The sequence below is a fragment of the Pogona vitticeps genome, chromosome 2 (genome assembly GCF_051106095.1).
Source record: "Pogona vitticeps strain Pit_001003342236 chromosome 2, PviZW2.1, whole genome shotgun sequence".
Lineage (NCBI taxonomy): Eukaryota > Metazoa > Chordata > Lepidosauria > Squamata > Agamidae > Pogona > Pogona vitticeps.
The window spans coordinates 7,636,420-7,663,862 of record NC_135784.1 but is presented as its reverse complement, the minus strand read 5'-3'; the positions used below and the strand labels follow the sequence as shown (position 1 = coordinate 7,663,862).

The window sequence follows — 27,443 nt, the reverse complement described above, 5'->3', positions numbered from 1 at the left end:
ATGGGGCCTATGCAAACTTGGCAAGACCAGACAGAAGGATGAACCTTCGGAGCATTCGTGGAGCAGTGGTTAAACCGCTGTACTGCAGCCAAAACTGTGCTCACGACCTGGGGTTCAATCCCACGTAGCTGGCTCAAGGCTGACTCAGCCTTCTATCCTTCCAAGGTCAGTAAAATGAGTACCCAGCTTGCTGGGGGGGGGCAATGTGTAGCCTGCATAATTAACTTGTAAACTACCCAGAGAGTGCTTGAAGCACTATGGGGCGGTATATAAGCAGCACACTTTGCTTTTTGTTTTGCATTCTTGTGGTCCTGCTTTTCCAGTCATCGTATGAAATAGGGGTCTGAGCAAAGAAACCCATAGCTAGTGCAATCTTTACTCAGAAGTAAAGCATGAAAGTAGGGGTGTACATGGATTTTTTCACCAACATGCAAGGTGTATGTTGGAAAAGAGATTGCGTCCCAAAGACTTTGTCTTTGGAGGGGTGGGGATGGGGTGCATTTTTAAAACCAGTCCCATTTCCCATGCAAGCTGGTCCCATCTGCTCAACTTGGCATGCTTTGGATGAACGCCGGGGTTTCGTTGCCTGGTTGAGATTTTTGATCCCCTCCACACATTGTCCCCTTGACTGGACGATCCATAGGGTCCCTGCCAGTCCAGCCATACTGTCTGGGAATTGTTTTTCTTATTCTCCAATAGTCTCATCCCAAATGTCTTTCCTTCTGCCTTCCATATTCTTTTTCCATCTGACTATTCTATAAAATTCTTCTCCCCCGTGTAATTTTTCCCACCCATCCTGACTTTGTAACTGTGTTCTGTGGTCTGTCCTGTTGCTTCATGTGCTTAATAAACAGAGGCATTTAACTGTCCAGTTTCTCTTCATGCCTCCGACTGCATAACTATCAGTTTCCAGGGGCACATGTTGTGTCTCCAACCTTAATGCTGAAAAACCAAGTGTGACGCTTGTAGGGGACACCCTGCCTTCCCATATATGTAATGGTCTTAGCCTGGACCAATGGGAGCTGTTGGGAGGCGGAGCCAGAGAAGCCGGAAGGGAGGGGTGAGTCAGAGAAGAGAGGTTTGGTCCTTTGGAGGGAGTTTTGTCAGAGAGAGTGTCAGAGATGAGAGACTGAAGGAGAAGCGAGTCTGTGGCTGTTAGGGTTGGGGTGGCAGAGTCAGGAGGTAAAGGAGACAGTAAAGAGGGTGGAACTGATAGAGAACTGAGAGAGTTAAGAGTGAAACGAGTTACTACTAATCTAATGAATACATTAAAGTCTGTGGAGAATCAATATTATAATCAATAAACCTGTCTTGTTCAACTTGATCCTCAGCTTGGACCTCAATCTTCGTAATTGAAGGGTGTCGACAGAGGGTCTCAACTGGTGGCAGCGTAAAGGGAGGGAAGGTGCCGTGGGGCCTCGTGAAACCACCTGAGGGCCCGTGAGGGGCGCGTCACGATAGGTGTCTGCCCGTGGGATACGTAGCGTCAGCCCTTGGTTTGGTGGAACAAGCAGGGGTGACATGGGTAGACATCAAGAGTCAAAAGCTTCCACGCTGCAGGGCTGACTTGTCCTTGCCTCAGCTTCCATTTTAACTCCGGTCGTCTGAAGGCTGTGACTTTTGCCTTTGCATCCCCTGCTGTTCCTTCCCTCCCTCTCTCCGCTCCCCCTTTCAGGGTTCATCTCTCCCGGGTGTTTTTGGGCTCCCCTTCCCAGCAGGGCTCGGCCATTTCTGCACCACCAGAGAATCTCAGCCAAACCCCGAAAGGGAGGTGGGAAAAGGACTGTGTGGGACCTCCTCTCTTCCTGGCACTGTTTTCCTTTGGGACTCCCTGCATCAGGCCTCTGGGGTCATGGCGGTGGGAGGAACGGTGATCATCCTTTCTGCCTGACTGGCTGCAATCCTTCCCTGTTATCTCCCCTGTATTGCCTGCACCCCAGAAGTCAGAAGGAAGGTAGGTGTGTGTTTTGGGGGGGGGAAGAGGAAGAGCCCACCTGGAGAAGAGGGGGAGATGGAGGGAGGGAGGGAGAGACAGAGGAAGAACAAGCCAAGGGGGTCTCCCAAGAGGGAAAGGGGATTTCTCTCTGGCGTTTCTGGAAAGCATCGTCTGCATTTAGGGAAAATAACCAAGCCTTTTGGGGGGGGGAACGTGGGAAAGGACATCCGTCCCCCTCCTCTCAGCAAAGCACCAGCTGTTTCTGTGTTTATCTGCGTGTGGGCGCGCCTACCTACCTAGAATTTACCCTAATCTCTCTTTTGTTCCCCTCCCTCTTCCACGCCCGCTGCATTTTGGAAACATCCCCCTCCCCGGTCTGGAATCTGCTCCCCCCCCGCCCAGTTTGCCAGCGGAAGCTATCATCGTTGGACAGAGGGGGAAGGGAGAGGGAAGGACGGGGTAGAGCGTCTCCTCACCGGAAGAGGAAGCAGAGTACGCTTGCCACCCCCGCTTCCCCCCACCGTCTCTATGGTCCACTGCGAACGCGCTGATCCAGGCGTTACCTGCTTTTGGAAGGCGGTGAGCCTTTTGGGGGGGGGGGTCGAGGAGGAGGGGGGGTCGTGGAAGGCTTTGTCTTTGGAGGGGCGGGGGTGCATTTATAAAACGAGCCCCAGTCCCCTGCAACTCCGGTCGCCATCCGCTCCCCTTGGCATCCTTTGCAGGAACGCCGTGGTTGAGGATCCCCCCCCCCCCCAAATACACACACGGTGACTTTTGCCATCAAAACACATCCCTCCACGAGGAGACAAAGACCAGGTGAGCAGCTTCTCCCCTGAACTGGCTGGGAGTGGGGGAGAAGATCTCACACAAGAACGAAAAGGAGGAGGGGGGCATTTAGGGAGGCGGTGGTGCTTTAAAACTTCCAGGGAGGAAGGATTCCCGAGACGTAGTTGTGGAAGGAGCCCTTTATAAAGCTCTCTCGGAGGCGGGGGTTCAGGTTCCTCAGCTTGACTCTGCACTGTGTGCACTGCCGAGGTGCTGCCTCAGCAGGTGAGGTTCTTTTCATACCTGCAGGGAGGGAACAAGGTGGTTCAAGGAGCCCCCCAGGTGTTGCCGAATTCCCGACTTCTCTTTCCCCCATCAGGAATTGAGTCTAGGAAGGAAGAAATGCAATCTATCAGAAGTCCCAGTCTAACACATTGTACTGCAAAGCCATGGTCCCCAACCTTACGCCTCCAGATGTTTTTGGACTACAACTCACAAAAGCCTTCACCACCACCTCTGCTGGCCAGGATTTTTGGGAGTTGCAGTCCAAGAACATCTGGAGGCACAAGGTTGGAAACCACTGCTGTAAAGGACACGACGTTACCACCAGGTCCATGCAGAGTTCAAAACGGGGTTCACCATTGCCATGCAGGGGTTTGACCCCTTCAAAGACATCCTAGATTTCAGGCAAATTGGCTGGATCAGTCCCTGCCCACTCAGCTCACCTTCACCTACAGACCCAATCTGTTTTTCTGGCGCCCCTCCTTTCCCTGCGTGTGTTAAGCATGGTCTGTTCTCTGCTTCCCACCATCCAGGCCAGCTAACTTGAATGATCAAATTTTTCTCTCCGGGTCTGTAAGAGGCCCCTCCATCTTTTTCTTCGTCTTTCCCTCTTCCCTCCTGGTTGTTTCTTCGTTAGCTGCCTGTCCATTTTCCTTTTCCTGATTTACAAAGGGGGGGGGGGGAGAGAGATGGAGATGTATCTCCACATGACATGAAAACTACAAAGCCACACACTATTAAGAAGTGTCTTTTGTTTGCTTTATCCAAGATGCCTCTAGACTGATCGCTCCAAGGCAGGGGTTGAAAGTGAGCAGATTTCCTCTTACTTCTCTCTGGACCAAAAGGGAATGACCAAATTCCAAATCCCTCTTAACATTTTCAAGGTAAGTGAGATGTCTTTCTTTATTCATAGCATATAACCATGGTGTTGGAAGGAATCTCTGTCATACAGCTCAATCACCAGCTCAATATGCTCTACTTGGGATGCCCTTGAGATTGATGTGGAAGCTTCAGATGGTCCAGAACACGGCCGCCAGACTATTAGCTGAGGTGAAAAAATACCATCACATTTCCCCCCATTCTGGCGGCTTTACACTGGTTGCTCATTTGTTTCTGCATTGACTTCAAGGTGTTAATGCTTACATATACAGTGGTGCCCCGCATAGCGACATTAATCCATTCCAGATTAATCGTCGCTATCCGGAAACATCGCTAAACGGAACAAAAAAGCACATAGAAACGCATTAAAACACGATTAATGCGTTCCTATGGGCTTAAAACTCACCGTTGAGCAAAGATCCTCCATAGGGGTGGCCATTTTCAGTGCCTCTAAAGCGAGGCAACACAGCGGGCGGCCATTTTGGAACCGCCAATCAGCTGGCTGAAAATGGGGCCTTTGGCATTTTCCCCCAGCTGAGCGGCGGGAACTTCGAAGCCCCGCTGCTCAGCTGGGGGAAAATGTCGGCGGTCGGCACTGGCTTTGGAAGGACCCCGAAGCCACTGCCGACCACCGACATTTGCCTTTCGAGCTCTCAAAGGGCTTCCCCCCCCCCGACATTCAGCCTGCCTTCCCCGCAGCCTGGCTCCTCCCGAAGGGCTGCCCCGATGGTGCTTGCAGCAGTGGAGTAGGTGCCCGGTGGGGGAGAAGGCAGGAGCCGATCTGGCATTTTTCCCCCACCGGGCACCTCCTCCACTGCTGCAAGCACCATCGGGACCGCCCTTTGGGAGCAGCTGGGCGGTGGGGCAGAAAGGCAGGAGCCGATCCGGTCTTTTTCCCCCACCGGGAGCTTTCTCCCAAAGCGCTGTGCCCAATGGTGGGGGAGAAAGACCGGATCAGCTCTTGCCTTTCTGCCCTGCCGCTCGACTGCTCCCAACATCGCTAAGCGAAAATCGCCCATAGGGAACATTGTTAAACGGAACGCAAGATCACTCTGAAAAAGCCATCGCTAAGTGAATTCTTCGTTAAGTGAAGCAATCGTTAAGCGAGGCACCACTGTAAAGTCCTAACCGGTTCAGGACCTTGATACCTGGCAAAGCACCTGTTCTCACCTAGCTCTGTTCCTGTCACTCGATCTAGCCAGGCTGGGCGGCTGAGAAGCTTGACCCTGAGAGAGGCGCGGAGGGAGAGAACTAGAAACTGGCCTTTCTCGATGATGGGCCCTTGTCTCCAGAACATCTTTCTCCCTGAGATTCACCTGGCACCCTCGCTGGGAGTTTTTAAGAACAAGCTGAAGACTTGGTTCTTCAGAGAAGAAAATTCAAGCACTATCTGGTGACTCAAGGCATTTATATAATATATCCCATCGTTCAGTTGCCTTTTGAATTGGACAGTCTTTCAGCACTTCTGATAGAATATCCGGAATTGGTCTAAGTGGTAGGCCTCCTCCTAGTATCTCACCTGACCAATTTGCAGCATTTTTAAAATTTAAAGTGGAGGCCATCCGCCGGGAGATTTCTCCTTTTTTGGATACAGTGGACTGAGTAGAGATTTCCAGCACTCTGCCTTGCCCAATGTGTTTAGATCTCTTTCAGCCACTGACGCCAGAAATGGTGAACAAAGCGCTTGACCACTGTCGGGCCACCACCTCATCCCTTGACCCTTGCCCAGTCTGGCTAATCAAACCTGCCAGGCCTATAACAACTGAATGGGCCACAGCAACAATTAATGGGTCTTTCCTTGTTCTTAAAAACTCCCAGCGAGACACTCAAGGAGACACTCATTAAGCCCATTAGGAAGAAACAATTTGGCGGCGGATGAAATTGACAATTATAGGCCCGTTGCCAATGTTCCTTTCATTAGTAAAGTGCAGAGAGGGTGGTGGCTGATCAGCTTCAGGCACATTTGGATGAAACAAATGCCCTGGACCCATTCCAGTCAGGCTTCAGGCCGCACCATGGTACAGAAACGGCATTGGTCGCCCTATTGGATGACCTATTGAGGGAGGCCGACAGAGGTAAAATGTCTGCTGATCCTCCTCGATACCTCAGCTGCCTTTGATACCATCAACTACGGTATCCTCCTGAGGAGGCTCTCCGAGCTGGGAATTGGTGGCCTGGTGTTTGCCTGGCTCCAATCCTTCTTGGAGGACCGCCCTCAGAGGGTCCAGCTTGCGGAGAGGGATTCGGCCCCGTGGAGCCTCAATTGTGGAGTCCCGCAGAGTTCGAAAATCTCCTGAATGCTGTCTAATATCTATATGAGGCAGCTGGGTGGGGTCATCAGGCGGTGTGGGGCTTCGTGCCATCAGTATGCTGATGACACTCAGCTCTACATCTCCTTTTCTCCAACTACAGAGGATGCCGTTCTGTCCTTTCAGCACTGTTTGGAGGCTGTTCTGCAATGGATGCAGGAAAATGGGCTGAGGCTGAACCTGGACAAGACGGGGGTCCTGAGGGTGGGCGGTTTGGGAAACTCCCCCTCTTTTAGGGGGTGACTCTCACCACGAAGAGTGAGGTTCGCAGCTTGGGGATACACCTGGACCCGGTGCTCACCATGGAAACTCAGGTGGCGTCAGTGGTCCGTCCATCTTTGCCCAGCTGCCTCCCTATCTTGATGTTGGGGCACTCACCACTCTGGTCCATGCACTTGTAATCTCCAGATTAGACCACTATAATGCACTCTCCGTGGGGCTGCCTTTGAGATTGATGCGGAAGCTTCAGATGGTGCAGAATGCAGCGGCCAGACTCCTTAGTGGGGTTAGAAAACATCAACATATCACTCCCACTCTGGTCGCCTTGCATTGGCTGCCCGTTCGCTTCCGCGTTGATTTCAAAGTTTTAATGATTACATACAAAGCCCTAAACAGTTTAGGACCTCGATGCTTGGCGGAATGCCTCCTCCCACCTAGATCTAATCGTATCACTTGTTCTAGCCAGGAGGGGTGACTGAGGAGCCTCACGCCGAGGGAGGTCTGGAAAGAAAAAACAAGAAACCAGGCCTTCTCGGCATTGGCTCCCCGTCTGTGGAACAATCTCGCCTCTGAGATCCGCTTGGCCCCTTTGCTGGGCAGCTTCAAAAGCCAGCATAAGACCTGGCTATTCAGACAGGCCGTCCCTCCAGACACCACATAATATCTTCTGATTTCCATCTTGGATGATTGTAAATGTCTGTAAATGATGGTATAATTATCTTATATGTTGTTTTTATATTCTTTGTTATGAGCCGCCCAGAGCAGACTGGATTAATTGAGTTCCAATGCATTTCAATGGAAAATGGTGCTTCAATTTATGACCATTTCAAGTTACCTCCATCTTCCGGAATAGATTATGGTCGTAAGTTGAGGCACCACTGTACTCAATCGAATTCTGGCTCCCTGAGTGCTCTAGTAGAACTGAGAACAGATCCTGCCCCTCTGAATTTCAAGTATTTGAAGCGTGCGTTCATATCACCCTTCAGTCTTCTTTCCTGAAGGCTCAACATGACCATTTTGTTCAGTTTTTCCTCCTGGGGCTTAGTTTCTAGTTCCTCCTCAGTCGTCCTTACTGCCCCCTCCCCTCTGAGCCTGTTCCCGTTGGCCTGAATCCTTCTTAAAGGGCAGAACTGGACACCGTAGTCTATAGGAGGCCTAGCAAGTGCCGAGTATGAAGGAAGGAAGGAAGACGTGAGGTGATGTGGAGACAACACCCCTATGAATGCAGCTCAAATGATCCTTTATTTATTTATCATTTTTGCAACCGATTCCCATAATTACAAAAAGGTAGTCAATTCCCCATCACAAATGGGAAACAACAGGCAGAAATTTTGCTTGTTGAGCGTTCCCAGCGGTTATGTACTTTTATGAGGAAAGGGAAAATTTCTGCTGTCTACATAGCTTTAAGAAAACACAGATGTCTGTTCAGAAAAGTGAAGCAATTACTCTTCAGCCACAGATTCGGCCACAATGTTCAGACACTGCATATGAATACAAAAATATATTCTGTGTACCTGTGCTTGGATGTTGTGTATGTAGAGATATCACAATACCATTAAAATACTCCAAAACTTTAATTTGTTCTTATAAAAAGATGAGAAAAGGAACCGTTTCTGGATTGTCTCTATTTTTCCTCTTTCTGGCCAGACTTGTTTGGCAGTTCAGCCTCTGCCTGGCTTCTCCGTGTTCTGTGCTTTGGCACTCTTGGCCTTCCTGCAGGAACGCTCCCCAGGAGGAAGAATGCTCCTTTCCTTGGCTCCTTTCCTTTCCTTGCCCTTTCCTTAGGCGAGAGAGAATCAAGGTGCCTCTGACCCCATTCCCCAACCATTAGCACCAAAGAGACGGTGAAGAAATGGGGAACCTCGGAGCTGTGAGTATTCCCAAGATCCTTCTCACCTCTTCCAGAGTGAAAAAAAGGGTGTGAGTTTCTCTCTGGGTAGGCAGTATTGCAAACTTCAACATTTGAAAGGGTTCCATCCAGCCCATCTGCCTGTAACATGTCAGCTTCCAAAGGTACCCCGAAAAGAGGAACTTGCATCATATATATGCTCTAGTTGGTGGGCAAAGCCTTCGTATTTTAAATGGCATGACCGGAAGAATAGCGTAGAGATCACAGGTGAGAAAGCTTTTGTTTCCTTTAGCGATGTCAAGCTGGTTAGGCAGTCCAGTTCCGTGTCTGATTTTAAGGATGGCCAAGAAAAACAGGAGCCTATCTGAACACATCCCGCCTTGATGTGCACCATCTAAAAAGCCTTTCCAGCATTGTGATTAACCTTGCCATACCCCTTTGGGGATAAGCCCGAGGCTTCGTGTGCAGCTCCCTTAGGTGTCATGGGGGGTTAAGGGTGGAAAACTCAGCCCCCCCGGTGGCTCCCATACCTTTTTGTCCGGGTTTTGCCTCAACCTTGGTCTGAATGGACTGGCCCCACGGGGTTTCCCAGGATCCTCCATATATTGTCTGTATTCTCTTCTGTCAGTCTCCCGTTGCTGCCAGGCTTTGAACTGCTTTCTCCTTTCTCTCTTGTCAGTTTTCCCCCAATAGGGTGGCTTTCTATAGAAAGAAGATGGACGGGACACTCTGTGGAGTGCCTTTGGAGGTACTCCCAGCCTCTCAAGCATTCAAACCTCTTCTAGTCGGTCACGTTGTTCAGATTGCCCCCGACAACACTCCAGTTCTACTGCATAAACAAGTTGGGTGGAATCCATTCGCTCTCTCTCTCCTTCTCTTGGCCATTCGAGTCCAGGAATGGCACTTTGCCTGTCACATCTTCCCAGCTGCAGTTCATATCTCAACAGAGGATAACACCGTAGCAGACCATCTCAGCAGTCTTCATACCCAAACCCACAAAGGGGCTCTAGATCACCTGGTCTTTCTTCCGCTGTGCCACAAATGGGGCACCCCCTCCATTGATGTCTTTGCTACTACCATAAACAAGGAATGCGGCCATTACTGTTCAAAAGCAGGTATTGGTAGAGGATCATTAGCAGACACCTTCAGGACCCAATGGTCTTCAAGCCTCCTGTATCTTTTTCCTCCTTTCCCACTTCTCCAAAGAGTTATAGTCAAACGCTCAGAAGATCAGTCGGACGCAATAATAACAGTGCCATGGTGGCCTCACTGGCATCCGACTTGTTTTCACTCCCGATGCTGCCGCATTTACTCCCTCAAGACAATGGCAGCATCTCCCATCGTGATCTTCAGACTCTCCACCTCATGGCATGGAGCATTCACTCTCGATAGCCCTTGTCCTAGCCGGAACGAGAAAACCTTCAGCAGCTCGTATTATACAAATGGAATGTTTTCTCCAAGTTTGTGGTGGCTCACAGTCTGGCTACTATGCCTCCTTCTCTAGATGCTCTCATCCCCGTCCTTCTGCCTCTCTTCGAACAAGCTTTATCCCATTCCACCGTCAAGGTTTCCACTGTGGCTCTCTTGGTTTATCACCCTCAGGGCTCGGATATGGCATCACTTTACCGCCATCTTCCTCTCAAGAGTCTCCTCAGGAATCTGTGAGGAATTCCCCTTGCACCCCAATATGAACTGTACCCCCAATACCAAAAGTAGGTGCTTTCCCCCCTTTTTTTTGACTCAACTGTTTTATTCTTAGCTCCCTCATGTTTTTCAACATTCACCTCTTCTGGCTCTGCAAATCCTTCAAACACCATTTCTTGTTGAACTTCTCAACTGAGTCTAACAGGCAAACCATTAACAGGCATTGAGGAGAGATTCCCACTATCCCTGCTGGTTCCTTCACAGGCTGGGACTCTTTATCCATTCCTCTGTGTCTCTCACCTTTCAGTTTGGGTGACTCCTTTAATCCCCAACCGCCCCCCCTTGATGCTTCCTACCCTGAGACAATTATGTAGGTCAAAAGGGTTTACGCTTGTTGACACCAGGGTCTCCCAGGGTCCACCCTCCACGTTGTGAGATTACGCTCACCTCCCTGCCTCAGATTTCTCTCTCCTTCTATCTTTCATTGCCCTTCTCTCTGGGCCTCTTTCCTCTCTCTCTCTCTCTCTCTCTCTCTCTCTCTCTCTCTCTCTCTCTCTCTCTCTCTCTCTCTGTGTGTGTGTGTGTGTGTGTGTGTGTGTGTGTGTTTAAGTGCTCTTTCCATCATCTTTTCCCGCAGTATGATGGCTTATGAGGAAGTTGTCACAACTCTTCCATGAAAAATGCAACTAACTCTTATTACTTAGGCATTTAGTGAACAAAAATTCGTTATTATTTTTCTCTTAGGCTAGAAGAATGCAAATCCCTTAACAACTGTAGCCAGTTTTCCACCCAGAACATTTTCCTTTCCCTTTCTCTTATTCTTTTGAGTTTTGCTAGGATGGATGAGAAGACTTTCCTGCATCGAGCAGGGGGTGGAATTGATGGCCTTGTAGGACCCCTCCAAATTCACTTTTCTATAATTCTATGGATGGGAAGAAAGAAATATTCCTCTGTGGGTTTCATGAGTGACGGCAATCTTTCTTTCAAATCCATCATCTGTTCTCTAAGATGTTCAGCATATCTAGACAGCCTGTGGATCTTCCCTGCATATTTGGGTCTAAATCCCATGCACCCGTGGAACAATACCAGCATGAAAATGGCGAGTTGTGGACCATGGTCCCATTTCTTTCCTCCCTTATGACAATCTGGCCTCACAAAAATCTCAGAGAGGAAATGAATACAAAAAGAAGGTACATATAGAAAGCGGAAGGAAGGCAAGTTCACTAAGGATAGAGGAGGACCAATGATTAGCCAAGAATTGCAGGAATGGTATTAGAAAGGCAAAAGCTGAGAATCAGCTCAGCTACAAGCAAAAAAGGGACGTGGTGGCGCTGTGGGCTAAACCGCAGAAGCCTGTGCTGCAGGGTCAGAAGACCAAGCAGTCGTAAGATCGAATCCACGCGACGGAGTGAGCTCCCGTCGCTTGTCCCAGCTCCCGCCAACCTAGCGGTTCGAAAGCATGCAAATGCAAGTAGATAAATAGGGACCACTTTGGTGGGAAGGTAACAGCGTTCCGTGTCTAAGTGGCACTGGCCATGTGACCACGGAAGATTGTCTTTGGACAAACGCTGGCTCTATGGCTTGGAAACGGGGATGAGCACCGCCCCCTACAGTCGAACACGACTGGACAAAAATTGTCAAGGGGAACCTTTACCTTTACCTTTACAAGCAAAAAAAACCACACACCATTATTCATTCTGTAGCAAAATGAAACAGCGACTCAATGTGTATGGAAAACCCTGCCAGACTAATCCCACTTTTGGTTTGGCTAACCTTCCTGGTAGATGGTGGGAATGCTCTAGATCATGGGTTTGCGACCTGGGGTGGGATGTCACCTAAAGAGATTGTCCTTTGAAAAGTCACTCTGGTTATTTTTAGTTACAATTATTTTTATATGATATCTTGCCATGAAGATTTTCTGCACTAATTTTATTGCCAATATACAAGTACAATTTAGATGATTAGATTAGATTAGATTAGATTAGATTAGATTAGATTAGATTAGATTAGATTAGATTAGATTAGATTAATCAATCAATAGTTTATTTACAGTCCTTAGACCAGTCACATAAGTATAAAACCTTATAAAACCTTAAAATTTCTAACTTTCAATATTCCATTAGAACATGTTGGCATACATACAACTGGGAACGGCAATCTAATTGATATTTAACTTCCGCAATCGAAGAATTGCTACACAGAACCTCGCAACCCGACAGGTGATCTGGACATCAACATCTGAGAGAAGGAACTCTAGCCTATTTCCCTCTGAACGTCCTGGCAATCTATCTATTAAGGGGGTTATAGTCTCTTTTCGCACTGCTTCATACAATGGGCAGGTGAAGAACATGTGCTGTATGGTCTCGATCTCCCTCAGGTGGCAGGAGCATAACCTTTCAGCAAAAGGGGTATTTTTATACTTCCCTTCTAGTACAGCAGAGGGGAGGGCCAAACACCTTGCCAGAGTAAAGGCTCTTCTAATTCCTTTAATTTCCAAAGATGTTAAGTATTTGGCCGGTACCATACAATTTTTGATGTAAGTCCTTGCTGCCATATTTTGGATGCTAGAAAGGTCTGTTTGGTATTCATTGTCCTCTATTCTTTGTTTAACTATTTGTTTTGCCTGCTCTATTCCAGAGGATATAAGCGCCTGAGGTGAGAGGCCAATTTTCCCCAAGTAGCCCTGGATCGATTTAACCCACTTAGATTGATAGTTCTCTTTAAATAATAAGGAAAATAGGCCTTTTGGATTTGACTGTCCCTTTAGCCACATATATATAGATTGAATTCTAATCCAGGCTTCTACTTTAAGGCATCCTGTTTCTAGCCTTATCCTTGCATTTGACACGCATCTTGGGACCTGGAGTATAGTTCTTAAGAATTTGGATTGGACTATTTCTTGTGGTGCGAAGTGAGAACTGGGTGGCCCCATGAATGAGCCGTACAGCAGCTGGGCTAATGCCTTTGCTCTATACAATTTGAGGGCTGCTGGTATGAAGGACCCTCCTTGGGAGAGATGGAATTTTACTATACTATTTGCCGATCTTTCTCCCTGATCAGCCACAAATTTACTATGCTGAAGCCTAGATCCTGAGGCCTGTAATACTACCCCCAGATATTTGAAGCTGTTCACCTGCTCGATACTGTGTCCATTTATTTGCCATGACCTACTCTTGGGTCTCTGTCCAAAGGCGACTATCTTGGTCTTCTGATAGTTAATCGTTAATGATTTATATTCACAGTATGAGGCAAGCTTCTTAAGTGCCCTCCTCAGCCCTATGGGGGTTCTGGATAGAATTACTGTATCATCAGCATAGAGTAAGGCTGGCACTGTTCTATCTGTAAGTTTAGGTGAATGGAGATCGGCGGTGTTAAGCCAGCTTGATAAGTCATTTATGTAAAATATGAATAATGCTGGTGCCAGTAGGCAGCCTTGCCTAACACCTCTGTGCGTTTGCACAGATTCCGTGAGGTGTCCCTGTCTGCTGCACCTGACTCTCAGGTATGTTTCTTCATGTAGGGCCCTGATTAGATATAGAAGTCTTTTGTCTATAGATGAGTTTGATAGATTGTCCCAGAGGTGTGTTCTCGATATAGAATCGAATGCTGATTTAAATTCCACAAAGGCGGCATAGAGTGATGTTACTCCTTTGGCTGAGTATTTCTCTATAAGATGCTGTATAATTAGGCATTGTTCTATTGTGGATCTCCCTGGCTGAAAGCCTGCTTGTTCTGCCCCAATGATATTTTCTACTTCAAGCCACTCCAGGAGTTTGTCTAGGAGGTGCCTTGCATATAGTTTGCTTATAATATTCAGCAAACTTATTGGCCTGTAGTTGGCTGGATATTCCCTTTTCCCTTTCTTATAAAATGGGACCACTGTGGCCGTTTTCCATGATATTGGGATTTGGCCTGTGTCATTAATATGGGTGAAGAGAGGTGCTAGAAAGGAGCCCCACCATGTCTTGTTTTCTTTTAGGAGTTCTGGTGGGATGCCATCAAGGCCTGGGGCTTTTCCATTTTTTAACTGATCTATATGAGCTATTATTTCACCTGGGGTCACCGGGGGCCATTTGGGAGTGCTTCCAAGCATTACTGGAGAAGGGGGTACAATGACATCCTCATACATACTTGTAAAGTGGGATACCCATTTATCTGGTGGAATACAAGAGGATAATGGGTGTTTGGGTTCTGATAGTCTGCCTGAGATTAGTTTCCAGAAAAGGGATGGATTTTTGGCTTTTGCTGCTTCAATCACCTTCCTCCATAGTTCTCTCGTGTGTTCTCTTTTACTGTGATGTATCTGCTGTTTGTATTCTTTCTTATGTACCAGTAGTTTTAGGAGGGCCTCTTTTTTGACATGGTCTTCTGCTCTCAGGTATTCCTGATATGTCTGATTAACTAATTGTTTTGCTGCCTTACAGCTTTGGTTGAACCAAGGTTTGGATCGGTTAAATGAATTCTGAAGGTTTCTGCTATATGAATGGACGAGATGTGGCTGTAATTGTTGTAGGAGAATTTCATATTTATCTATGGGATTCCAGTGGACTGTCTGGCTTTCTACTGGATTAAGGGCATCAATCAGATTTTTCGAAGTTAAAAGTTGTTTTAAATTTTGTGCCAGTTTAGGTGACCATCTTACTCGGCAACCCACTCTTTCTAGTGCTGTAATTTCAGTATAATATCTTGGTTCTGTGTCTAAATTTCTGACGTTTAGGTGGAAACTTAGATGTAGGGGGAAATGATCCCCCCCCCATGTAAGGAAGTACTTGGAGAGTTTTGACCATGGAAAGGAGCCCCCTGCACACCAGGATGTAGTCAATTGTACTAGCTTTAGTTGCTGCCATAAATGTATATTTTCCAGGAGTATCACCTGTGATTGTGCCATTTAAAACTGAGAGGCCCAGTCTGTAGGCAAATTTGTACAGACAGGCCCCGGCATAATTTGCATGTTGGTCCTTAGATGCCCTCTCCTGATTCAGGGTCCCCACATTATCATTTCTTATGTTGGCTATCATCTTAAATTTGGTTCCCAGATAGTCATCATCTGGTCCCATACGGGCGTTTAGATCCCCACCAGTCAGGACCAGAGCATCCGGATGTTCCATGATAAGCTCTCTTACATAGTTTTCAAGGTCTGTCCAGTTTCCTTCTGTTTCAGCTTTTCTGGATGTGGGAGGTAAGTATATGTTAATAATCAATAGGGTTTTCATACTTCCTGTAAGTACTACTGCCATGGCCAGCTGTCTCAGGGGGGGTTTCATCGTAGATTTCACTTTCAGAGCCGTTGATACCAGGATGCTCAGTCCCCCCTTCAGTCTCCCCGGTCCGCGCCCTGGGATTGCCTTTACCATGAAAGAGTTGAAACCATCTAGAATTATATCTTTGTCAGACCAAGTTTCTTGCAAAAGAATGATGTCATATTTGCTACGAAAGAAAGGAGTATCATGGGTTTGGAAGATACATCTGGTCCAACCTGCCACATTCCATGATAAAAGTTCAATTTTAGATGCAGATGTTTGGTTGCTTTCTGGAGCACACCGTGATTCTTGAGTGTCTGGTGCCTCATTTCGCTCCTGAATGTTCAGTTGTTCTGCCTTTGGGGTCATTTCCCCTCTTGTGGCAGAGAGCATTTTAATGGGGTTCCCTTCCTTGTATAATGTTAGCTTCTCCAGAGCAGGCAGGGATACATCTGATGACTGACTTCCTCTGTAGGTGAGGGGAGCAACTGGTGTGGGAAAAGGATAATCTTTACGGGCCCAGTCTTTGTTGTTTTGATTTCTTTGTGTCTCTCTGCTAAAGGGATATCTTTCAGCTCTACCCAGGTAGGTAGTCGTTGTTGTGTTTGGAACTGTGGTATCTTTGTGGAGTTGGACTTTTTGTTTGTTTTCCCCCCATGCAATATTCCTGGACAAAGGCTTCTTAAGATGTTTATATTTTTTGCCTTCCAATAGTCAGTTCTGGGGATAAGCTACTAAAGGGGCATATCTATTGCCCATATGCCACTCAGAGGTGGAGTCGGAAATAGTTCCCATCGAGCAGGCTGGATGTAACTTCTCTTTGTATGGATGGTATATTCTATTTTTTCTGGAGGATGTAATACCTTTTGAAAGATGCCTTGGCCTTGAGAGCATTTTCACCTGATTACTCTGGTTTTTGATTTTGCTTGTAAGATCACGAGGCTTGTTAATTGGGATATTGTTTGGGAAGGTTGCAACATTGATCTGCATTTCCTTTCCTCTGCCATCTGATTTGGTTTTGGAAGGTGATCTGTTGTAAATGGTGGAAGCTTCAGCCCTATCTCTGTACAGGTCATAGCTAGGGTTTTCGGCTGTTATCCTCCTTATGGAAGCGGCTGTGGGGCCATCTCTTTGTTCTGGAACCTGAATTTCTCTGGATGTATTTGTTAGTTTGTAGGTGTCCAATTTTGTGATCGGTCTTAGGTTGATATTTGAGTAAGTTGTATGTATTCCCCATTTGAAAGATACTGCTATTTTTTTAAACTTGTACAACAGGCTCCAAAAATGATGGGCCTGTTCACTATTGGCGAAGATCAAGTGCACCCTGCCTCTTAGTTGCCCGGGCTTGCTGGGATAGATGCAGTAACATTTTGTGTTCATTTGAGCATCCCAATCCTTGCCCAGAATTTCTGTTATTGTCCACAATACTTCTGAGTTGGAGGCCCAGGCGCCATTTGGTTTTCTTAGTGGCCAGTTGTAGATGGTGATGTGGTTCACAGGCTTGAGTGATGGGCTTTCAGCAGGGGTGGACCCTTCACTGTCTGAGGTTGCTGACCATTGAGGTTTTTTAATCTGTATATTTTCCTTGCATGTTGTCACAGCAAGTGGATGCTGGGGATAGGGTTCTTCTGGGGTGTTTCCCCACCATTCGTCTATGGTTATTAGCTCTAGATTAGAGGATGTTAGGTCAGGTCCCTCTGTGTCCTCTGTGTCCTCATTTCGCTCATATGGATCAGCCCAGGCCTTTGGGGTCTTCCCAGAGATGGGCATTCGGTCCTGAGTTGCTTTTTCTGATAACTGTGGGTAACTCTGACCTTTAAAGGCTAGGGAGTTACCTTTGTGTGTTTGATCTTTTGTACCCAGCTCCTTTTTTGCCTGAAGTCCTCTCTGTTCAGTATTCTGAGGGTTTGAGGGGGGTGCTGCTTTTAAAATCCCCAACTTTATCATGTCAGCAATGCATTGTAGTATTGCTTTAGTATCAGCGATTTCTTTCTTTAGATCATGCAGATTATTGAAAATTGTCTGGTTGGATTTAGCTGAGAGGAGACACTGATCACGTAGTTGGGTGTAAATGATCCTAGTTTGTTCACTCTCGGGCCCTTGGGGGCCTACTGTTCCTTCCAAATGGTTCTCCTTAGGCCCAGGTGTTGATAGATTTAAGTATTTATAGAATGATTCCATAGAGGCAGAGAGAGCCTTCTCTAGGAGTTCTGGGTCCAGAGACCAATTGCCAATTTCTCCTACGGAGTGCGGAGTTCCGACTGCAGCCCCCTGGTATGTCTCTCCATTACTTATGCCTACATTGTCCGTAGTAAGTGGGGTACTTGATGTAAATTCCCTCAGCGGCCTTTGATTATAGGAGGGTACATGTTCACGTTGATCTGAGACCACACAGAAGTCTGCTATAGATTTCTGATTTCGCTTTTTGGGAGCCTTTTTTAACTTGCCATAGGTTTTTTTGGTCCTAGTGGTGACCATAGTTATACTCCACAAATTAAGCTTATTTAGTGTCCCCTTCTACTTCTGCAGGTGCAAACTACCACTCAAAGGGAGAAGAATGTGGGTTTCACAGTTACGGTCAGTAGTAGCTGTATAAAAACACTTCTTAGCTCCGGTAAACACTCAAACATAAACCATTTAAGGGCAGGTTGTTCCACCCGTTCCCTGGAGGACTTTTACTCACTGTGAGTCAATTGTAGATTGACGGAGTCAGCGGATCAGCCCCTGCTGTATGCCAAACAACCCCCGAAGGCAGATGGCTTTTCTTAAACAAAGTAAATGTTTTTCTTGCAGACTTGATTCAAGCAGGTGCTTACTGTCCGCAATAGCAGTGTTATTTTCTTCTGTTTTCTTCCCAAGGCTGCAGTTGTGTAATTTTGTCATACAGAGGTATTTCTAATATCTCTCGGCAGCTCTGTGTTTACTTTTACCAAGGTTAAAATCATGCCTTCAGCCAAGAAGTAGAATAGGAACTTCAACTAAACAAAAGCTATAAAAACCGTATAAAATTACATAAAATAAAGATAAAATCACCGCTGTGTAGCCATGAGCGTCTTGCCTGGCTGAGCCGGAACCGGAAGCCTCTTTCATTGGTTCATATGGGACCGATTAGATTAGATTAGGCTTCCTTCAGTCTCGAGAGATTATGGTAATGTGTTCTGTATGGAGGACTTGAAACAGCGTCTAGTGTGGCTGAGAAGGCCAATTCGAGAGCGACAATTCCTTCCACACTGAAGACAAATACAATCTGTCCCCTCTCCAGCTCCCTGATTTTGACTATTCCATTAAATATTAGGGTAGAATTATATTTCAAAAACTCTGTTCTTCATATGTTTTCTTTACTCATTAAAAAGCCTTTTTATGCAAACGTGGTTGGGTCGTGGGTTACTGTAGAGGGTTGGCCATTCAAAAACATTTGGAAACTTTTCTCTAGATGTAATTGTCACATACAGCACTGATGGTACCTGTCTGTCATGGGTTTGGAGGGAAAGTTCCATCCTATGGGGAGTGGAAGGCGGGATATCAGGGGGGAGGAGCTGTACTGTATATATATTTGGAGCTGGTGTGGAGAAGTTAGGAGTTGGAGTCTGTGTGTCAGACTGGGTACAACTGTTCGTCAGATAGTACATACCTGATAGGTTCAGGTTTCTATCTAGGTAGCCAGAACTGATAGGTTCTGGGTCTGTGCGTTACCTTAAAATGTTCCGTGGGAACCAATCTGTTGTATGTGTATGATTGGGACTATACCACGTTCCAGTATCCTATTTACCTGATCCTTTTATTTACCCTGTTTGTTGTTTCAATAAACCTTGTTCTTTTGTTTATTAAAATCCATTCCTAGTCTGTGTGACTCCTTATAGGGAATGGTTGGTGGCAGCATAACTACAGGGTGGGATACTCCAGTAGGTCTGGGGTTGCCACAGTAATATATCTTGATTTCAGCAAAATCATACTCTGAGGGTGTTTATCAATGGCTCCTTCTCTATAGGGAGTCCAGCTTGGTAAATTCAGTGGTGTTGTAAAGTAATCACTCATGGACACAAGAAAAACTTTCTCTGTAGCTCTGTCTGCATGCTGGAAAGAAGTGAGCTCTCTGCTTCTCCCCGTCTCTTGCTCTCCTTATCTCTCTGCCTCCTCCAGCATCCCGCCAGAGCTTATTTATTACCTCCATAAAAACGCCTCTGCGGCAAATTTCTGCCTATAGTACAACTCCTAAGCATTACATGTAAACACTACAGCATTTCTTCATCCTGTAAGATTTCTACTGGGCTTAACTTATACACCCTTATAGTACATAGATATATGGAGAGATACATAGACTTAAGCTCTCTGTTCTTAGCAGAACCATATCCCAACACTTCTCAAACAGGGGAGAGGTAACAAGTGAGGTAACCACAAGTCTCAGTGGTGAGCCCGGTGCCCTGTTATGAGTTGGATGAGGGAATGCAGCCATACTTTTTAGATTTGCAAATGACACAAAATTGGATGGAATAGCTAACATAATGGAAGACAGAAACAAAATTCAGATGATCTTGATAAATTTCAGTCCGGGGCTGAGAACAACAGATTAGGATAAGTGCAAATTCTTACCCCTAGGTGTGGAAACCAGTTAGAACATAAGGATTAATTGGCTCCATAATACTAAAAGAGAGAATGACATTGGAATTGTTGTGATTCAGAGCCAGTAGTGAGATGTGGCTGTGAGAAAGGGACCATGAGAAAGGTCTCTGTGATGATCTTAATACCCAAATGGATTCACAATGGGAGATTAGATAACCTCATGTAGCGCATGTTACAGTCATTGAGTCAGGAAGTAACTAAGTAATGTGAGACTATGGCCAGCTCAGACATCTCCATTCTTTCATCTGCCTTTCGGCTGACTGACAATGCCTGTGTCTTGGATGGATTCGTTTGCAGTTTATTTGGGCTCATCCAGTCCACTGATGGTCAGTGTTAATGTTCAGAGTTCAGTATCGTCCGCATAGTGATGACATTGAAATCCGAAACTCCTCTCCAAGCTAGGCTTCATCTTTTGAAAGGTTGCTGACAAACTAGAAGAGGTTCAGAGAAACAAAAGAAGGATGATTAGGGGACTGGAAACCAAGCCCTATGAGGAGATTGCAAGAACTGGGCATGTTTAGCCTTGAGTAAAGAAGACTGAGGAGAGATCTGATAGCAGTTTTCAGATACAGTGGTGCCCCGCACAACAACGATAATTCTTTCCCCTGAAATCGCTGTTAAGCGAAAATATTGACTAGCGAAAACAGTTTCCCCTATTGGAATGCATTGAAACCCATTTAATGCATTCGAATGGGAAAAATACCTCATTGTCCAGCGAAGATCACCCATAGGGAAGTCATTTTGCGACCGCCGATCAGCTGTAAAAGTGGCTGCCCTGCGGAGCATGGGTCTGGAAAACACAGGGCAGCCATTTTGCAAAGCCGTAAAAATCATCGTCTTGTGAACAGTTTGCGAAGCACGGAACTAATCGACGTCCAGCAAAAATCCCCGATTGGAATGGCTATTTTGCGAATCGCTATAATGATAGCAAAAGTCATTGTTATGCGGATTCGTCATTTAGCGGGGTTGTCGTATTGCGAGGTACCACTGTACTTGAAAGGCAGTCTTGAAAGAGGAAGGACTGGATCAGTTCTTAATCATTCCCAAAATGCATGAAACATATTAGAGAAACTTTGGTTTTTATTGAATATTAGGAAAAAACTCTTAAGCAATACAGCTGTCTTATCATGAAATCACTATCTTGGAAAGGTGAAAATCAAGACAGCCATACTGCTGATATATGTTAATTGTGATTCCTGGAGAGGGGATATAAATGCTCCTATAGAATCACAGAATCATGGAAAAGTGAAGTTGGAAGGGGCCTAAAAGGCCATCATGTCCAACCCCCTGCTCAACGGAGGAATACAATGAAACCATATCTGTCAGGTGATGATCCAAGTTTTTCTTGAATGCCTCCAGTGTTGGAGCACTCAGCAACTCACGAAGTAAATGGTTCCACTGTTGTACTGCTCTATAGGCCCCTTCCAACTAAATTATTCCGTGGTTCTATTACTGTATTCAGAATAGCTGAACCATTTCTGCATGTTCTTAATTTGTTCTGTGCTATTTTCATCTTTTTCTTCAGGACAACCAGAATTCTGTTTGTTCAGCTACTTGGACAGGGACAAGAACCAAGTGTGAAGCAGGAAAAGAACACAGACACCGAAAAGGAGACAGAAAGACAGAATGGAAGGCGACCAATGAAATGGAAGAGTACATCTAAAAATTTCAAAGAGTGCTAATTTTTACAAACTCCAGATGATTCGGAAAAAGGTCAAGGAACTGGGAGGAGAAGGTGCATCACGGGCAGAAAAGCATTCAAATGAACTTCTGATATCAATAGATATGGCTAGGTCTACCCAAAAGAAAAATTAAATCAATGAATGGAGCATATAAAGACCATGAATATGAACAATAATTTGTCAGGCGAAGAACCATTCAGAGAGGTGAAGCAGTATAAATGCCTCCCGTGTGGAAAGAGCTTCAGCCAAAGGAGTATGCTGACTTCACATCAAAGAACCCATACAGGGGAGAAACCATATCAATGCATGGAATGTGGAAAGAGCTTCAGTCAAAGATGTAACCTTAGGTCACATCAAAGAACTCACACAGGGGAGAAACCATATAAATGTATGGAATGTGGAAAGAGCTTCAGTCAAAGTGGTAACCTTAGGTCACATCAAAGAACTCACACAGGGGAGAAACCATATAAATGCATGGAATGTGGAAAGAGCTTCAGTCAGAGTGATAAACTTAGGTCACATCAAAGAACTCACACAGGGGAGAAACCATATAAATGCATGGAATGTAGAAAGAGCTTCAGTCAGAGTGATAAACTTAGGTCACATCAAAGAACTCACACAGGGGAGAAACCATATAAATGCATGGAATGTGGAAAGAGCTTCAGTCAGAGTGATAAACTTAGGTCACATCAAAGAACTCACACAGGAGAGAAACCATATAAATGCATGGAATGTGGAAAGAACTTCAGTCAGAGTGGTGACCTTAAGTCACATCAAAGAACTCACACAGGGGAGAAACCATATAAATGCATGGAATGTGGAAAGAGCTTCAGTCAGAGGGGTGACCTTAGGTCACATCATAGAACTCACACAGGAGAGAAACCATATAAATGCATGAAATGTGGAAAGAGCTTCAGTCAGAGTGGTGTCCTTAGGTTACATAAAAGAATTCACACAGGAGAGAAACCGTATAAATGCATGGAATGTGGAAAGAGCTTCAGTCAAAGTGGTAACCTTAGGTCACATCAAAGAACTCACACAGGGGAGAAACCATATAAATGCATTGAATGTGGAAAGACCTTCAGTCAGAGTGATAAACTTAGGTCGCATCAAAGAACTCACACGGGAGAAACCATATAAATGCATGGAATGTGGAAAGAGCTTCAGTCAGAGTGATAAACTTAGGTCACATCAAAGAACTCACACAGGAGAGAAACCATATAAATGCATGGAATGTGGAAAGAACTTCAGTCAGAGTGGTGACCTTAAGTCACATCAAAGAACTCACGTGGGGGAGAAACCATATAAATGCATGGAATGTGGAAAGAGCTTCAGTCAGAGTGGTGTCCTTAGGTTACATAAAAGAATTCACACAGGAGAGAAACCGTATAAATGCATGGAATGTGGAAAGAGTTTTCGTCAGAGTACTCACCTTGGTTCACATAAGAGAACTCACACAGGGGAGAAACCATATAAATGCATGGAATGTGGAAAGAGCTTCATTTGGAGTGATTACCTCAGGTTACATCAAAGATCTCATACAGGGGAGAAACCATATAAATGCATGGAATGTGGAAGGAGCTTCAGTCGGAGTAGTTTACTTAGGTTACATCAAAAAACTCACACTGGGAAGAAATCATATGAATTCAATGAATGTGGAAACAGCTTCAATTGGAGCACTACCCTTAGGTCACTTCAAAGTACTCACACAGGGGAGAAACCATATAAATGCATGGAATGTGGAAAGTGTTTCAAGCAAAGTGGTGAACTGAATTCACATCAAAGAACTCATACAGGGGAAAAACCATATAAATGCATGGAATGTGGAAAGAGTTTCAGTCAGAGTGGGGATCTTAGGTCACATCAAAGAACTCACACAGGGGAGAAACCATATAAATGCATGAAATGTGAAAAGAGCTTCAGTAGGAGCAATACCCTTAGGTCACATCAAAGAACTCACACAGGGGAGAAACCTTACAAATGCATGGAATGTGGAAAGAGTTTCAGTCGTAAGGATCATCTAAATACACATCAAAGAACCCATACAGGAGAGAATCCATATAAATGGATGGAATGTGGAAAGAGCTTCAGTTGGAGCAATATCCTTAGGTCACATCAAACAGCTCACACAAGGGAGAATCCTTACAAATGCATGGAATGTGGAAGGAGTTTCAATCGCAAGGATCATCTGAATACACATCAAAGAACCCATACAGGAGAGAAACCATATATATGCATGGAATGTGGAAAGAGCTTCAGTTGGAGCTCTACCCTTAGGTCACATCAAAGAACCCATACAGGGGAGAAGCCATATAAATGCATGGAATGTGGGAAGAGCTTCAGACAGAGTGGTGGCCTTAGGTCACATCAAAGAACTCACACAGGGGAGAAACCATATAAATGCATGGAATGTGGAAAGAGTTTCATTTGGAGCAATACCCTTAGGTCACATCAAAGAACTCACACAGGGGAGAAACCATATAAATGCATGGAATGTGGAAAGAGTTTCATTTCGAGCAATACCCTTAGGTTACATCAAAGAACTCACATAGAGGAGAAACCATATAAATTTATGGAATGTGAAAAGAGTTTCAATTGTAATGATCATCTGAATACACATTCAGCAAGTACGCCTCCGCTTTCCCTCTCCTTTCACTGCTACTCATCCCCCTGATGCGCTAACTATTTTTACTGATGGTGCGCCTACCAGAGGTGTGATTACCCTTCAGCAACCTTCCAGAACCTGCAAAACCTGCTTTACTCCGACCTCTGCCTTGATTTTTCTTTACATTTCCTGTTTTTTACTTTAAAAAACCTCACTTATCTCAGAAGGAAATTACCATGTTTAATCTGCTCTTCATTCTTTATGTCCCCTCTTTTTCAGTCCTATTGACAGTCACTCATTTTTTTATCAGAGTGCTAAACAATTTCATTAGCAATTTTCTGTTCTGGTTTCTGAAGCTCAAGACTTTGTCTCCTCCTGCTCTTCCTGTTCCATGTCTCCCATTTCCTTTCCTTTTGATGTTCCTTCCCTTGCTCCTCTTTCTTATGTCCATCTAACTATTGATACTTATTCAGGATACAGCCTTTTGCCTTGCAAAACTCCTCGACTCGGCTGAGACGAGAAAGCTTATCTCTTGATAGTACTTGTGATGATAATGTTACTTTGTTATCCAAAGCAGAATATGTTTTGCTGGCTGTATTGCCAGCTGGCCTTGCTGTTCATAATTCTCACACTCTTGCCAACATTGCGTGCACCTTAGCTACAGCCATTAACCACACTTCCACTGCTATTGCCCTGCTGAATCAGGGACAACAACAGCTATATGATGCTATTTTAGACAACCACACAGCACTGGATTATCTCATGTTGTGTAATCACATCAGTTGTGAGTCTTTTGCCAATCTCTGTTGCTTTAACTTATCTGATAATAGGCATGCAGTAAATAATCAGATTGCTCAGTTTAGACAGCTTGCCAATAACATACAAAGGGACATACTTCCTTCCTGGTGGGACAGTTTGTGGTCATGGCTACCCCACTTTGGATGGCTTTGCATTATGTAAATGTATGGAATTATGTTCCTCATAATCCTTATAAGTTCCTGTTGCTTTATTCAATGTATACCAACCTTCTTTTCCATGATAACTACCTGTCTCAAAGCTTTGTCCTCAGGCCTTTGGCAAAAAGACATATGTATTTCGCAAATATATGAAAGAACATGTGCCTTTGCTTAACACACAAACAAAAAGGGTAAATGTGGGAAACCCTTGCCTAAAGGTTGTAGCTGCATTCTGTTTCAGTGATGTGCATACCCTCCTGGCAAGATGTGGCAGCTGTCAGCAGGCAGGGTAGCCCCTTCTTCTGCCCTTTCACTTAAAGGTAGAGCATAAGATCAAAGGGTTATTGTAGCCAATCCTACCTAACTAGTATCCTATCTGTTTCTCTCATAACATATTATGTAATCATGCTAAGTCAATAAAAAGGGCCCTCAGGGCATTGGCAGTGGGCTCCGCTGGCTCCGACATCCGCTGTCGACTCCTTTGTTCTCTCTCTTAAGGCAATTAGCCTTTTTTTTGTTCCATGATCATCTACAATTGGGCTGAACCCATCCTGACTGGCATGCTGTCCTTTCCTGAGAAGAGCAGGGAGAAGCCCATAAATCTCCAGAGGCAGAACACATGACCCATCACAGAAGTGACAACTTTCTGGGGAGAAGAGGAAGATAGAGAGATGAGAAGAGTCACAGAGAAAACCAGGAAGGTAGAGATAGGTCTGGGTGAGGAATCTGAGATTCAGACTAGAAAAGGGATGGGAGAGCCTGAAAATAAAGAGCCAGAGTTGTCTAAAGTGGACGTTCCAGTGAGGAAAGCAGAAGGTCCATCAGAGGAAAGGAAGAATCCACTGGGCGAGGGAACATTAGGAGCAGGGGAGGTACAGGAGAAAAAAGACAGGAAGAAGACGGCTGTGACTGCTGCGATGATGTCACCTGCCTATCATGGTTATGCTGGAACCCATCTGCCTATAGCAGAGCAGGAGGTGGGACTCCAGGAGGTGGGACTCCAGGAGGTGGAGCTGTGTATATAAGGGGAGGGGAGTGAATGATGTGAGTCAATTTTTGAGAGTTATAGAGAGTTAGAGTGAGAGTTGAGTTAGGGCATGAAGTACTGAGTTAGTTAAGGTCTGAGAGAGAGGGATACTTTATGAGGGGATACTTTATTATTACTGATTGCCTTTTTATCTTAGTTGATAAAGTGATTTACCATTCCTTCTGTTGTTATCAATAAAATACAAGTTTTTATTTTTAAAATCATACATTTGTCTGAAGAGTCTTATGAAGGCAGCGTAAATAAAGTGTGAATGGGAGAGTGTCCTGACCATTGTGACGTGAAAGTGGGACGTCATAACGTAAATTGGTGCCAGCGTGTGGGATACGAGTTGTCCAGTTGGCCAGTAAAGCCTTGGCTAAAGTGGCAAGAGCAAAAGGACTTCAGTTAGGGTCACCTGAAGTGGAAAGTGTGGGCATCTCTAGGATTTGACTCAAGGGGAGCAAATCTAGTGGAGAGGCACTTAAGCTTCAGAGTGGAAAACTGATTTATGAACTCTGTAGTGGCCATTTTGTGAGGGAGAGTAGCCCCAAAGCAGAGACTGTGGCGAGTTGGTCAGAGTGTCCTGAGTTAGGTGAACTCTGAGAGGACAGACCAAGCCAAGCAAAGCTGAGGGATCTCCATTTTAAACAGCTCCAGTGAGTGGAGAGAGCTGTGGTGATTCTAAATGCAGCCAAAGGCAGTAATATAAAATAAGTATCCTTAGTTGGCAAGAGGCCCAGGAAAGGGGAAAAGAAGACGACATAGAAGCTTAGTTACAGTTTCTAGTGTCAGATCAGCTGGAACACACTGCTAATATATATCAGACCTTAACACAGAAAGGAAAGAAGTATTTTAAACAGAGGCTTGGAAATACTCAGGAGCCTTTGGTATAAGAAACATGCCTTTGACGTGCAGTAAAATGGCTGAAAGTGAGCCTAAATCTCCAGAGATGTCTGAGGGAACTGGAGAGGTGATTGATGGAGAAGGGGACAGATTTACCTCAGAGCAGGAGGAAGGAATTAATGGGGAACAGTTATCAGAACTGAGGAAAATTCATTTAGCTCAGGAACCTGAATATAGGATATATTGTAGGCATCCTTCAGTCTCGAAAGACTATGGTATCGTGCTCTGTATGGAGGACTTGGAACAGCGTCTAGTGTGGCTGAGGAGGCCAATTCGAGAGTGACAATCCCTTCCACACTGGAGACAAATCCAATCTGTCCCCTGTCCAGCTCCCTGGTTTTGCTTCCTTTGTGACTTCCTCTTTGCCTCAGCCTGCTGGACAAGGGTCTCTTCAAATTGGGAGAGGCCGTGATGCACTGCCTGCCTCCAGGCTGAATGATCAGATGTCAGAGTTTCCCATCTGTTGAGGTCTATTCCTAAGGCCTTCAGATCCCGCTTGCAGATATCCTTGTATCGCAGCTGTGGTC

General features: G+C 45.5%; 2 protein-coding genes across 2 annotated transcripts in view; both read left to right on the top strand.

Moving 5' to 3' along the window:
- The window catches only part of LOC110070683 (uncharacterized), a 394,582-nt gene that overhangs the window by 235,312 nt on the left and 131,827 nt on the right, over positions 1 to 27,443 (top strand). The window lies entirely within an intron of this gene.
- LOC110091293 (uncharacterized) lies at positions 21,567 to 26,237 on the top strand. Its single transcript, XM_072987174.2, is given in 2 exon segments — positions 21,567 to 22,552; positions 22,554 to 26,237. Coding segments are annotated over 2 exon segments (2,532 nt in total). The 3' UTR covers positions 24,100 to 26,237.